General features: G+C 46.2%; 1 protein-coding gene across 1 annotated transcript in view; it reads left to right on the forward strand.

Annotated features, from left to right (window-relative positions):
- The first annotated feature begins 367 nt into the window (after positions 1–367).
- Positions 368–13,918, forward strand: part of GCN1 (GCN1 activator of EIF2AK4) — a 75,814-nt gene continuing 62,263 nt past the window's right edge. The window contains exons 1-12 of the mRNA XM_056859223.1: positions 368–416; positions 3,251–3,353; positions 5,087–5,150; positions 5,785–5,916; positions 7,556–7,664; positions 8,389–8,487; positions 8,586–8,720; positions 8,924–8,992; positions 9,397–9,505; positions 10,702–10,776; positions 11,446–11,574; positions 13,295–13,345. Of these exons, the coding sequence (XP_056715201.1) occupies positions 399–416; positions 3,251–3,353; positions 5,087–5,150; positions 5,785–5,916; positions 7,556–7,664; positions 8,389–8,487; positions 8,586–8,720; positions 8,924–8,992; positions 9,397–9,505; positions 10,702–10,776; positions 11,446–11,574; positions 13,295–13,345 (1,093 nt within the window). The 5' untranslated portion in view covers positions 368–398. The remainder of the gene's footprint in view (positions 417–3,250; positions 3,354–5,086; positions 5,151–5,784; positions 5,917–7,555; positions 7,665–8,388; positions 8,488–8,585; positions 8,721–8,923; positions 8,993–9,396; positions 9,506–10,701; positions 10,777–11,445; positions 11,575–13,294; positions 13,346–13,918) is intronic.

Here is a 13,918-nt window from a genome sequence, read left to right on the forward strand (position 1 = left end):
GCTAGTCTAATTCATACCAGTGCATCTTTCGGTTTAGTACCTGGAAGTTGGCAACCCTATTCATAGGGTCGCCACGAGTCAGAGGCGACTTGACGGCACTTAACACACAGTAAAATAAAGCAGCAGTCCAGTCGCCCCCTGCTACTGACCCCTGCACATCCCTAGTGAGGCTCCACTTACAACCTCTGCAACAGAACCTCATCCAGCTGGCCCTCTTCCCTCCCCGCCCCCGCCGCCCTGTCGCTTAGCAACCGCCGAAAGGGAGGGGGGACCTCTTCCGCCGAAAGGGGCGTGGCCTCTTCCCTCCCTCCGCCCGCCGACGCGGCTCTGACGCGAGCACGCTGCGCCAAGCGCGCGGCACGCGACGCCGAGACTGCTTCCGGGTCGAAGCCGGCGCTATGGCGGCTGACACGCAGGTGGGTGCTGCGGTTGAGGGCTCGTCAGGGGAGACGGGCGGACGGAGCCGCAGTAGAGCAGGCGAGCCTGGTTGGCCGCCTCGTCCTACTTTCCGTGGGTTTGAAACGGCCTCAGTCCATCCCCCCCCTTCCTTCCTTCCTGCTTGCCTGTCATGAGGAGGCTCAACGGTCCTCCTATAGGGTGGGGAGGGGGTGTTCAGTTAGTTCGGAGAGTCCTTGTCTTCAGGGAGGAGCGGGGGGGGGGAGAGAAAGCCGGTCCCCCTTAGAATTAAGAACAAGTTAGCCGCCTAACTTGTTTTAAGGACGCAAGAAGAGACCTGTGGGGCAGGCCCGTGGCTGCTGACAAGCAGATTGATACACAAAAGCACCAACGCACAAGTGTCTACTTCACTCTAATTAGCATAACCTATAGATATTGGCCGAAGGCGTCACTTAGTGAGTGCCTGATCTTGAGAGCTTGGTAACCAGAAACCACATTCCTGAAGATGAACGTAATTCAGAGCTCTCTACTGGTGAGAGGCTGTACCAGGCACAGAGCATGATTTGTTGGTTCATGGCTCCCGGATGCCCACTTCCCAAAGCTTCCATGTGTGTGCGTATGAATACATAGTGTTCTAAACCAGCCCTTATATCTGGGCATTACAAAGTTCATTATAGCCTGCTTTTTCCACAGTGGCTAACTAGCTGCCTTTGGGAAGCCCACCAGCAGAGTGTGGAGTCTAAAGATTTCCACTGGTGTTGTCATAGCAGATAGTATTAGAGATATGTTGTCTGTAAATAAGGAGGCTTTAAATCCTCCCTCCCAGGAATATGGCTGCTTTCTTTTAAGGGTGTCTAAGCTTGCAGCTGTCACTTGTGGCTGGGGATTCTGTAAGTGCGTTATCCTGTGCATTGAACACATGAAGCTTCTTTATACTGAATCAGATCCTTGGTCCATCAAAGTCAGTATTGTCTACTCAGACTGGCAGTGGCTCTCCAGGGTCTCAGGCAGGGGTCTTTCACATCACCTACTTGCCTGGTCCCTTTAACTGGAGATGCTGGGGATTGAACCTAGCACCATCTGCATACCAAGCAGATGCTCTTCCACTGAGCCACAGCCCCTCCCTGTATTTGTTTGACTTGGATCCATTGCACATTAGTGTAAATGGCTGGGCCTGACTTCAAGCATTAACACAGACATACTCATTCTGTTTTCCTTCCTATATCTTACATCATTTTATAAATGTGCATCACATTTCCAATCTTTTTCTTTTTTTGGGGGGGGGTAATCATTACTGTCAGATGATTAGATTGGAGTCCAGAACCACTTTAGAGACCAACAAAATTTTCAGGTTTCAGAAGTCAAAGCTCCCTTCATCAGGTACTGTATTTGAAAAAGGGCGCTTTGACTCTTGAAAGCTTATAACCTTAAAATCTTGTTGGTTTCTAAGGTGCTACTGGACTTGAATCTAGCTGTTCTACTGCAGACCAACACTTTTTTGATATTTGGTTGAACTGATACTCTCACTCCACTGGTCACCTAAAGTGGCTTACATCATTTTCCTGTCCTCTATTTTATCAACTTGGTGTGGTAGGTTAGGCTGAAGATATCATGAGACTGAGTGCATTAAAGACAGTAAATCAGTAGTAGTGCTGCATGTTTGGTTTATTGGATAGAGTGCCAGACGCATGCATACCTATTTTGCTTAGTTTGGGGGGCGGGACATATGCTCCCCTGAATCTTGTGACAGATAAAATTAAAAAGTAGTATAGCTAGTGCTGTAATAATGATACAAGAAGAACTTTTTATTGATGGCAATGTTTGATGCTATGGAGTTAACTTTTTTATAGTGCTGTATAGAACTGGAAATAGCTAGGATGTGAAAGACCTTGGTTCAAATCCTGCCTTGGCTGTGAACTCACTAGATTACCTTTGTCAAGCTGTTATCTTTCCAGCCTCTATTCCCCTGGCTCTCAGAGAACAGGAAAGAGAACAAACAAGAACATAGCATAGCTAGGAAGTAGCAAGATTTCTTGTCTGGATTTTTATGTCTCTGAGGTGATCTTGCAGATAGCTTTTTGCCTTTAAGGCTGGCAGTCAGTCTGATATGCACATGAGGGTCTGTGCAGTCAAATCCATTAGTGCTTTCCAACAGTTGGAAGGTTTGGTCTTTCTCAATTGGTGCAATGTCTGTGTATAAAGCTATTTGTGGACCAATTTTACAATTATGCCCACATCTTGTACTAGCTGTCTTGTCCATGCATACTTGTTTTAGTCATTTGTGGCAAGAACCATCCTGCTACATAAATATCTCCTACATCATTTCTCTGTGGGCCCTTCTGACACACTTCAGACAACCAGGTTAGTGGTTCTTTGCAAACTTTGTATCAGCTTGGGTCTCTCTGCATATTTTGTCCCTGGGTGCTTTTTCTGCCTTTTCTATAACACTAGAATTCCAGGTCACTTAATGAAGCGAATGGGCAATAGATTCAAGACAGACAACAGAAACATTTCTTTGTACAATGTGTAATTTACTTATGCACTGCCACAAGATGTACCAGTGGCAACTAGCTTAGCTGGCTTTAAGGGGAGTAAACAGATTCATGGAGAATAATAGATTTGTCAGCAGTTATTAGCCATGTCAGCTAAATGGAACCCACATGTTCAAAGGCAGTACAGCAGTTGCAGGAGAGGGTTCTGGAGTAATTGCCCTGCTTGTTGGGTATCTAGTTGGCCACTGTGAGGAAACAGAACATTGAACTGGGTAGCCCTTTGGTCTGATCAGGCTGGGCTACTTTTCCTCTCTTAGCCTTGGTTGTTCATTCCACCTTGACTTTTTTATTGCACTCTTTAGGTTTCTGAAACCCTGAAGAGGTTTGCAGTGAAAGTGACCACATCCAGCGTGAAGGAACGAAGAGAAATCCTCAATGAACTTGGAAGATGCATCACTGGAAAAGGTATTTGTATTTTGCTATAAAAGCACTACATTATTATTTCAGTGCTGCCTCTTCAGTGTCCTGTTCAAGGCGGCTTACAGTTAAAATCACCGTTGTATATAAATGGTTCAGCAATCGGAGGCCTCTGGGCCAAATCCAGCCCCTTGGTTGATGCTTGCCACTTGGCTGTTCCTTGCCCATGTGGAGGAAGCGGCATCAGGCCTGAATGCCAAGCAACTTTTAGAAAGGCATTGCAGGTTGAAACATTGGGCCCTCCCCTCTCCCTTTGCTTCCTTCCAGGAAACCTAGTTGCTGACCAGGGGAAGCCGTTTCCTCTCAATGAGTTGAGCAAGTTTGATTTCTTTTAAGGGCAGGTATTCTGGGTTTTCTGAAATAGTTGACATTTAGGGTGGGCCTGTGGCTCAGTGGTAGAGCATCTGCATGGCATGCAGAAGGTCCCAGGTTCAATCCCTGGCATCTCCAGTTAAAGGAACCAGGCAAGTAGGTGATGGGAAAGACCTCTCTGCCTTAGACCCTAGAGCCATGTTGGCGAACCTATGGCACGCGTGCCGGACTTGGCATGCCGAGCCCTCTCTGTGGGCACACGTGGGTACCCCGCCGCCGGCTTTGAACGGCTCCGCGCGGAGCCGTTCAAAGTCCCCCCTTCCCTGGACTCCTCGGAGCCCAGGGCTCGGAGCCGTTAAAGCCCCCCCCCTTCCCTGGACTCCCCGCCGCCCAGCTGGGAGGAAACCTCAGTATTCAGGTTAAATTGCCGTGTTGGCACTTTGCGATAAATAAGTGGGTTTTGGGTTGCAGTTTGGGCACTCGGTCTCTAAAAGGTTCGCCATCACTGCCCTAGAGAGCTGCCGCCGGTCTGAGTAGACACTACAGACTTTGATGGACCAAGGGTCTAATTCAGTATAAGGCAGCTTCATGTGTTCATGTGTGACATTTAGCTTTCTTTTGTTAGTCTTCCTCTGTATCAGTGAGAAGCATGTTGTTTTATATCTTCAAGGCTGGGAATGACAGAAGAATGGAAGGCTAAATCCCTTGCTCGCACCTCCTTGTGGTACTATTCTGCTGGAATAATTTTTGGTCAACAATGTGGTGTTGACTTGGGAGCCCTAGCCAAGATGACCCCCCCCCCCAAAAAAAACTTTTCCATTAGCATTTTGGGGTTTTATTAGAAAGACAAGTGTGAGTCAGTAATGACCCGGTGCTTGCACAGGAGACAACCTTTACCTTTTAAAGTGTGAGTAAGGGCTGAGAGGACTGCTGATGTTTGGAAAGTATATCCTTGAGCATCTTTACTGAAGCTGAGCAGGGTTGAGTGCAGTTGGTGTCTAGATGGGTTACCTCTTGGGAATCTCATGTACACTGCCGTGCGTTGTATATTGGAAACAGGGCAGAAGAATATTCAGCTGTGCCCACTTCTGCATCCCTGTGATAGTGACTGAAGTGTAGTTATCTGAGACACATTTAAAGAATTGTTTAACTATCCCAGGAGAAGCCATGGCTTAATGGCAGGGTACATGCTTTCCATGCAGAAGGACCAAGGTTCAACTTCTGGCATCCCTGTGAAAATAGGATCACAAGTAGTGGGGATGGGAAAGATGTCTCTATGTTTGAGATCCTGTAGAGCCGCTGTCAGTCAAAATAGACAGTACTGAGTTAGATGGACCCATTTTCTGACTCTGTAAAGCAATTTCATATTTTCATGTACCTGTTAACACTGGGGATCTAATCCATTTCAGATCTGCCAGAAGGTGCAGTGAAAGGCCTCTGTAAGCTGTTCTGCCTCACTCTTCATCGATACAGGTGAGAGGGTGGGGGACTGGAGAGTATCCGAACCAAGCTGCTCTGGGTTTGCTGGAATTTAGTTTGCTCCATAAAGAGATGGATGATCTTAGATTCTGGGTCGGTTATACAGTGTATCTCTGAACATCAGAAGCTGGGAACAGGGGGAAGAGCATCACTTTCAAACTTTGCTTGTGGACTTTCTGGAGGCATCTGGCTGGTTACCATGGAAAACAGACGGGCTAGAGGTGTGTCCATTCCTACCTCCTGTGCTTTTCCGCAGAGCTTGTAGCAGGGAGTTCTGAGTGACATTGCTACGATTAATTGTGCTGGAACTGCCTTTCCTAGCAGTTTCCAGTTTCTCCTTGGGAGCCTAGCCAGATCCTTTGAAAAATACGAGTTTGAGTGTCTTGTTCGAGAAATATTTGGGAAACTACTGCTGCACCTTGAGTCCTGGTGGTACTGATGTCTTGCTCTGCGTGGCTTAGCTTCTGTAGGTTAGTTGAGGCCTGGGATGACGGGTAAGCATTATTGAAAACGGCAAGAGGAAAAAAGCTTTCGACCAGTTGGTTGAGAAGGTCCTTGGAATGATTGTCCTGTAAACACGAGCAGCCGATGAGTCCTGCAACCCCTTATTTCTCATTTCTCGCATTAGAGATGCAGCTTCCCACAGAGCCCTCCACTCCGCCCTTCAGCAGCTTGCCGAATGCCAACCAGAAGCAACTGCAAAGAACCTCCTGCAGTCCCTGCAGTCCTCGGGAATCAGCAGCAAGGCTGGAGGACCCAGGTGAGAGCTGAATGCAGTGCTGTGGCACTGGGGAGCCATTTGCTGAAAAGTTCGTGGTGAGCTCTTTAGTCTTTGCTTGCGATACAAACTTTATTCTTGTGAGAGGGCTGATGACCTATTTTGACAGCACGGGAAAGGCAGTTGCGTATCTGTGGGAATCACTCCAGTGTCCCTTGACTACCTTTACCATGATTTAGCATTGTGCCCACCCGCTGCCAGCACAGGTTAAATGTGGCTGCTTCTGAAGGATTTGGAATTTAGAAACTCTTAGGCGTACCCTTAATCAAGGTCTGTGGTGCTTTTAACTGGGTTTGGTGAAAGCTCAGTCTTATGCCAAACCATGGAAGATGGAGATTCAAAACAGATAAAAGGAAGTATTTCTTAACACAATGCCTAGTTAAATTGTGGAACTCCCTGCCCCAGGATGTGGTGATGGTTGCCAACTTGGAAGGCTTTAAGAGGGGAGTGGACATGGAAGAGAGGGGTATTCATGGTTATTAGTAAAAATGGATGCTAGTCATGATGCATACCTATTCTCTACAGTCTCAGAGGAGCATGCCTATTATATTAGGTGCTTTGGAACACAGGCAGGATACTGCTGCTGCAGTTGTGTTGATTGTTGGCTTCCTAGAAGCACCTGGTTGGCCACTGTGTGAACAGACTGCTAGACTTGATGGGCCTTGGCCTGATCCAGCATGGCCTTTCTTATGTTCTTATGGTCACTGGGAGAATTCACATGAAAAAGGAGAGCAGTTGGGGGGGGGTGCTTATGGCCCTGTAGCCTGCTCCCTAAATTGGTTCTTGTAATTATATCTGCACTGGCCTTCATATGGGAAAAATGAGAGAATACTCTTAAGGTCAAGGTTAAAAAGCAAGAGGCTGCATTTAGACATCATGGACAAACTTCTGTTTGTTTGGAATCAGCATGAATGTGGTGGGTCTCCATATTTGGATGCCCCTTCTCCGCTTTGCTTGCAAAGACTTAGTTTGGAAGTCTTCAACCTCAGCTCCATTTTGTTTTGATATCTGAGAAGACCATCGCTTAGAATCCCAGTTTGTGAGGGAGAAGCGGCCTCCAGTTTATCTGACTGCCGGTGTTTATAGATCAAAGCAAACTGGAATTAGATAGAATCACAGAGTTGGAAGGGGCCATACAGGCCATCTGGTCCAACCCCCTGCTCAATGCAGGATCAGCCTAGAGCATCCCTGACAAGTGTTTATCTGGTCGCTGCTTGAAGATTGCCAGAGAGGAGGAGCTCACCACCTCCCTAGGTAGCCGAAAGAAGACTTAGAAAACCACAAGTCTTCAGTTGTGCTCTGTGTGTGAGGGGAAGGAGTCAGGGAGTGTGTGGTCACAGTCATTAACCAGATTCATGCCCACTGCAAGCAGGTAAAACAGTTCATAGCTATTCAAATGTTGTGAACTGATTGTCTGATTGCAGTAGTAATGAACCTGGATAATTATTATGATCGTACACTCCCTCGGTCCTTCCCCTCACATGCAAAGCGCAACTGAAGACTTCCTGGTGTTCTTTAGTCAGGCTGAGAAGGTTTTTAGGATATATGATTGGCCTTAATTTGTGGCTTTTGGTAGAGCCGTTCAGGTCACAGGCTCATTTCCCTCCTCCTTGTCTGACAGTAAGAGCAATGGATCTGCGGCTTCGTTGGCCTTATCCTGGACTTGCCTGCTTGTTCGGATAGTCTTCCCCACACATGACAAGAGGCAAGGAGAAACCTGGCAAAAGCTGGTAAGGACTTTGATTTTGATATGCTTAATTTTGCTGTAGTCTGCTTTTCTGGGTGGGGGCTTTGGTCCTTGCATGCTGTCATAACTTCAGTCTGGGTTGTGGGACTTTCTAGTCTTCAAGGGACTGGTATTTGGAGGTGAGAAATGGTGGAGGAGGAAGAGTGTATGATTTGTCCTGAGTGTAGGCTCCATTATATCAAATTCATCTAGGGTTGGGAAGAGGTGGGAGCGCCCTCCCTCCATGAAGACCTTATATATACACTTAGGGAATCTTTATGACTAGGCCATCATGCCCTATGATATATCCTGCTGTATCCAACCTTTAGAACCTTTTATACAGTGATCTTAAAAAGCCATATATGGTTCTACAGTATCTATTTATATGCCAATAATACAAAATACACAATCAGTGCTGCAAAACTTATATTAAAGAAATATTAAAGAAATAACAGCACCACGAGGCCACCAAGTATTTATTTAGGATCTTCTATATACTTGGTGGCCTCATGGTGCTGTTATTTCTTTACTATATATTTATATGCCAGCACGCAAGACTATTAACTTAATTTTTTTGCTGTGACTATACTAAAATCTGCTAATTACTTCTCTAGGTGTTATTCTTGCTTCCTTGATGTGCCACAGGTGGCATGTCAAGGAGCCAGATATGACTTTCAAGCAACAGAGGGAGCATCACTGGTTTAAACAGGCCCATTCTCTCTTAACAGGTGGAAGTCCAGTGTGTGCTGCTGTTGGAGGTTCTGGGTGGCTCTCGCAAGCCTGTGGTGAACGGGGCTGTGAAGAAACTGAACAGGCTTTGGAAAGAGGTGAAGTCCAGCATCTGAAAGCATGACTTGCCTTAGTTGGATGGTGTTGGCCCATTTTTCACAGCCTTTCCTGACCTACTACTCGGTTTTCTCCTCAGAATCCAGGGCTGGTGGATCAGTATCTCTCTGTCATTCTTGGCCTGGAGGCCACCCAGGGCTATGCAGCCATGCTGGGGCTGCTGGTGCAATTTTGTACCAGCCAGAAAGAACTCGGCATCATCAACAGATATAAGGCGAGTACGGAAGGCGGGCTCAGCATGTGAGAAAGGCGTGGCAGGCTCCTAGCATTGCTAAAGGCTGAGTTTTCACTCAAGGGGAAAACCTGGAGGTGGGACTAGAGCAGTAAGAGGTTTGAGACCCCTCATTCTCTCTCTTTGCTGCAAAACGATGTGTGTGTTATTACAGGTACATAACTGGAGTGTTTCTGCTTTTTCAGAGTTCCCTCCTTGATTTCTATATGAAGACCATCCTGATGAGCAAGATGAAGCCTCAGAAGCACCTGCTGGTGAGAGAGAGTGCCGTAGCCCGGCCACAGAAAGCCCCAAGCCTAACTTGTCTATACAGAAACAGCCTAAGCAGAGTCGTGCTTGATCTGACCAAAGGTCCGTCTACTCCAGTATCGTTTTCTCCAGCAGTGACCAGCCAGATGCTTCTGCAAAGCCCATGAAAGAACAGGGTTCTCCCCTGTTCTATCTCTCTTTTCCCTTCCCAGCAGGTGATATTCTGAAGTATATTTAATCCGCAGTTGCCGTGTCTAGTAGCTGTTGATGGATCTGTCCTCTGTGGGTTTTTCCCTTCTTATCCTCCAAGGAAGAAAATTTTGGCTTGGGTTGACTAGGAGGCACTGCCCACTTCTTTCTTTAGCTGTATATGTTATATTCTGTATTCTTAGCTTTGGGTTTCTTGCAGGACAACTGTGCTCCTCTGCTCCGATACGTGTCTCATACTGAATTTAAGGACCTCATGTTACCAGCCTTGCAAAAGTCCCTGCTGCGGAGCCCTGAGAACGCCATTGAAAGTGAGTGGCTGGTGGAAGATTGCCTTTAGTGGGTTCAGCTGAGTTGAGATCTGTGGCCAGATGTTTTTTCCTCCTTGGGATTTCAGTGATTCTGGCCACTTGCAGATGTTATTTTAATTCCCTTGATATTTGAGTGTCTGGGCAAGGGTGAAGCCTGGTTATTCATCGGATTGGGTAGAGTCAATCCGATGAATAACCAGGCTTCACTCTTGCCCAGGCACTCAAATATCAAGGGAACTGTTACCTACTGGGCTGCCTTGGCTAGCTGGGCATATGGTGGAAAGGGCCGTCAGGTGGCAGCTGATTTTTGGCGACCTCATAGGGATTTCAAGGCAAGAGACAAACTGAGGTGGTTTGCTGTTGCCAGCCTCTGCCTAGCAACCCTTGACTTCCTCAGTGGTCTCCCATCCAAGTACTAACCAGGGCTGATCCTGCTGAGCTTCCAAAACTTGATGAGATTGGGCTAACCTGGGCCATTCAGGTCAGCGCACTCTAGACACACCTACACTATAAATTCGAGCATGTTTAAATAAGTCATGGCTTTCCCCAATGAATGTTTTGAAGCTGTGATTTGGCAAATGTGCAGAGACATACTTAGTGCTTCTCTTCGACTCGCAGAACTTCAGCTGTCAGGGCTCCATGGGGTAAGGAAACTTAGTTCAGTTCAGTTTTGCAAAATACCTCATAGGGGTTTATTTGGCTCAGCATGCTGATTCCATTTGCCTGGGAGAATGTCCTTTAGTTCATGACCTTTCAAATTACGTTAAATGTCTTAAATGCCCCCTGTTTAATGAACATGATAGCGTCCTTTAAATGCAGACTGTCTTGATTACATGCATAGAATTTAAGGCACTTCTAGTTTGTCGGGTTCATGAATGTGGGGCCGGGAGAGGAGGGGCTTGAATTGGAAGTCTGGGGCCTGTAAGTCTGTTTTATCGTTTTTTTGCCAGTATTGCCCAATTAATCCCATTCAAACCTAATTACCACACTCCCTAAGAGCAGAATTTTGGGAAAGAGAACTTGTAGCTTCTTGTCCTTTTTCCATTAGTGGCAGCAACTACATAGTTGAATGTTGCTATGTTTCAGTATTGCATGTCAGCCCTGAGTGGAGCAGTAGTGTTTCTGAGTTGTCATGAGTTTGGTTTTGCCATGCCAGAAAACTGACTTTAACACCCTCTTCTGTCTTCTTTCTTCAGCGATCTCCTGTCTGTTGGCATCTGTAACCCTTGACCTCAGCCAGTATGCTCTGGACATAGTGAAAGGCTTGGCCAGTAAGTTCTGTCATTTGCTCCCTGCCCTCCTCTAAGATGACAGCCTTTCAAATACTTAAAGTGAGCAATCATGTCCCCCTTCATCTTCTTTTCCAGACAGAACATTCCCAAGTCCTTCAGCCTTTCCTCATAGGGCTTAGCCTCCATGCCCCTGGTCATCCTTGTCACTCTCCTCTGCACCCACTCCATTCTGTCCACAACCTCTTTGATGGGACAGTTTATGTGAATGACTGAGAAAAGATCTTATCAGTTGAACAAAATATACGCTGGTTGCCAGTTTGTTTCTGGACCCAGTTCATAGACATTCGCTACAAAGCCCTAAATGGCTTAGGACAGCGTACTTGAAGGATTGTGCAAAGTGATGCTTGCTGGGTGACCTTGGGAGCTCTGAGATTAGTGATGGTACTCCCATGTAGATCTGAGACCCCTCCTGGAGGCATGCATGCATGTCCATCCTCTCCCTTCCATATCTCTGCTTTTGATCAAGCTCAAACAGGACTTCAACCTTTAACTGATGTAATTGCTTTATGAATTTATGAATTGGCCTATGCTTTAGGGTGCAGGAGACACATTTAAGGTCTTGTATCCTGTTCCCCCTACCCTCTTTCACGAAAGAAATCTGCATGCTCTATATTTGTGAGGTTTGCTAATTTCTGTGTTTTATTTTAGGCCAGTTGAAATCCAACAGTTCTCAGCTGATGGATGAGGCTATAGTTGCGTTAAAGAATTTGGCTCGACAGTGCAGCGACCCATCGACGGTGGAGTCACTCGGGAGGCACCTGTTTGCCATCCTGGGGGGTGAGTGGCTCTTTCTTTGGGGCAAGGGCTTTATCGTTCCTTTCCCTTTCCCTAGATTTAACAGCTATTGGCTGTTCATCTACTGTTCCACACTTTAAAAAAGGGGGAAATGAAATTTAATTTTTCCTTGACACTATAAAGAGACCAGTCTACTTGACAGCAGATAATGCAGTATCTGCTTCTCAGAAAGTGTCTTTAGCTGTTTTATCCAGGGAGTGATATATTTATTTAGTGCAGTATTATTTTGTAGACACACTAAAACAATGTGGGCGAGGGAGTCTACTTGATCATTCCTTCCTTGTGGAGTTGATTGTTAATGTATTTCTTACAACTGGCCTGCTGGTGGCACTTGCAGCCACCTTGCTCTCTAGGAGACCTTTCCTGATCAGCACCTGATTTCTGGTTGTTGGTCACTGGGTCTGGATTGTGTGTGCTGATCATGTGGGTGGGGAGAGCTGGAGGTATAAGAGTATTTACTTTTTGGCCATGTGAGCAAAACCTTCTGAAGGTACCACCCTGCAAATGGGTAAAATTGGCAACTGCTTGTTGATGGGCAGGGGTGGCTCCCCCCTTGTAGGAAGAGCCTTCCTGAGGGGGCCACCAAGGCCCCCCACACGGCTGTCATTCTGCAGAATGTGCAAAACAGACATGTTCAGAAGGGCATTTTTGTAAAGGAATTAGACCTGTAGTGTAATGGAACAGCAGAGGAGGTCACTTTATGAGGGAGAGATTTGTAGTCTCCTTCCTTCTACTGCATTGTCTTCCATCTTTGTTTCCCACTTTTTGTATTATGGTATGTCATGCCTTAAACAGGTTTTTTGCATTGTTGTTCCACTCTGTAATACTAGTCCTATTGCACTGTTAATCGGAGTTCTCTGCTGTCAGAATGCTTTATATTCTGTATCTGCCTTGAATCTCAGTGAACAAGACAGGCTATAAATGATGTAAATACAATAAATAAAAGATAAGTTACGTTTCTGCCCTGTATCATTCCTTGCAGTGACTTCCTTTTCCTTATTTTATTCAGTTCAGACTTTTCCTGCATTCTCCTCCTCAGCCTTGTTCATACTTGCAGGGGAATGAGGTGGTAGAATGCTAAGATGGTAGAACAGACTGCTGTGCTTCATCTGTATTTTGAAATGCTTCTCTATGTATAAAAATCTCCTGAAAACAGAAAACCAGCATAGCAAGCAAAATGGAGGGTCAAACCTTTCTTCGTGCTGTGCTAGCTCTCTGTTTTCATGGAGTTGTTAATGAGAAGGAACATTAAAAGCGGGACTCCATTACTTGCATTCTGGAGTGGTATATAGCCCATTGCCCCTCTTCTGGGGCGGGCTCTGCAAACCCTTTGTCAGCTCATTTTCATATATGTGTGAACCAGGTCTTATTAAAGTGGATCCCTTATGTACAGAGGAGCTAGGAAATAAATTGTGTTTCTGCGTTCACATCGATCTTAATAAACAATTATTTAAAACGCACCTCCTTTCTCCAAGCCTTCCCAGTATGTCTTACTTCTCTTTATCCATTCCTTCCCTATGCTTGTTCTTTGTGTCTTGTTGTGTCTCATACTTTGCACGTATGAGTAGAAACTGCCCTCTGCTTAGCCACTGAATACGTTTTTGAATAGCGGGCAGTTCCAGCATGCAGGGTCATTTTTGATGGCCGTCCCGTCTTTCTTCCAACTCCGAATCTGTGATTCTCCTGTAATATTTGTTGATAGGTGCTGAAGGGAAGCTGACGGTTGTGGCACAGAAGATCAGTGTCCTCTCAGGTAAGGATTCTGCACGAGTGCTCCAGATCCCCCAGTAATCGCAGCTGATAACGTCTTCTGTGAGACTAGCTGTGGAATCCAGGCTTTATTTTACTGATGCGTTTTTGATCCTTGTAATTGCAGAGAGAGATCTTGCAAACACATCAGTGTAAAAATTGGGAAATTTGGGCGAGCTCGGAAGGAAACCTGTTCAATATTGTCTCTTCTTTAGTTAGAAAAAACCTGTGTTTTACGAAACATTTCACTCATTCCACATGCCCAGCGAGGAGCCTGTGGCACAGAGTGGTAAGCTGCAGTACTGCAGTCCAAGCTCTGCTCATGACCTGAGTTCAATCCGAACGGAAGTTGGTTTCAGGTAGCTGGCTCAAGGTTGACTCAGCTTTCCATCCTTCCAAGGTCGGTAAAATGAGTACCCAGCTTGCTGGGGGTAAAGGGGAGATGACTGGGGAAGGCAATGGCAAACCACCCCGTAAACAAAGTCTGCCTAGTAAACGTCGGGATGTGATGTCACCCCATGGGTCAGGAATGACCCGGTGCTTGCACAGGGGACTACCTTTACCTTTTACATGCCCA

Source organism: Euleptes europaea, chromosome 13 (assembly GCF_029931775.1).
Source record: "Euleptes europaea isolate rEulEur1 chromosome 13, rEulEur1.hap1, whole genome shotgun sequence".
NCBI lineage: Eukaryota > Metazoa > Chordata > Lepidosauria > Squamata > Sphaerodactylidae > Euleptes > Euleptes europaea.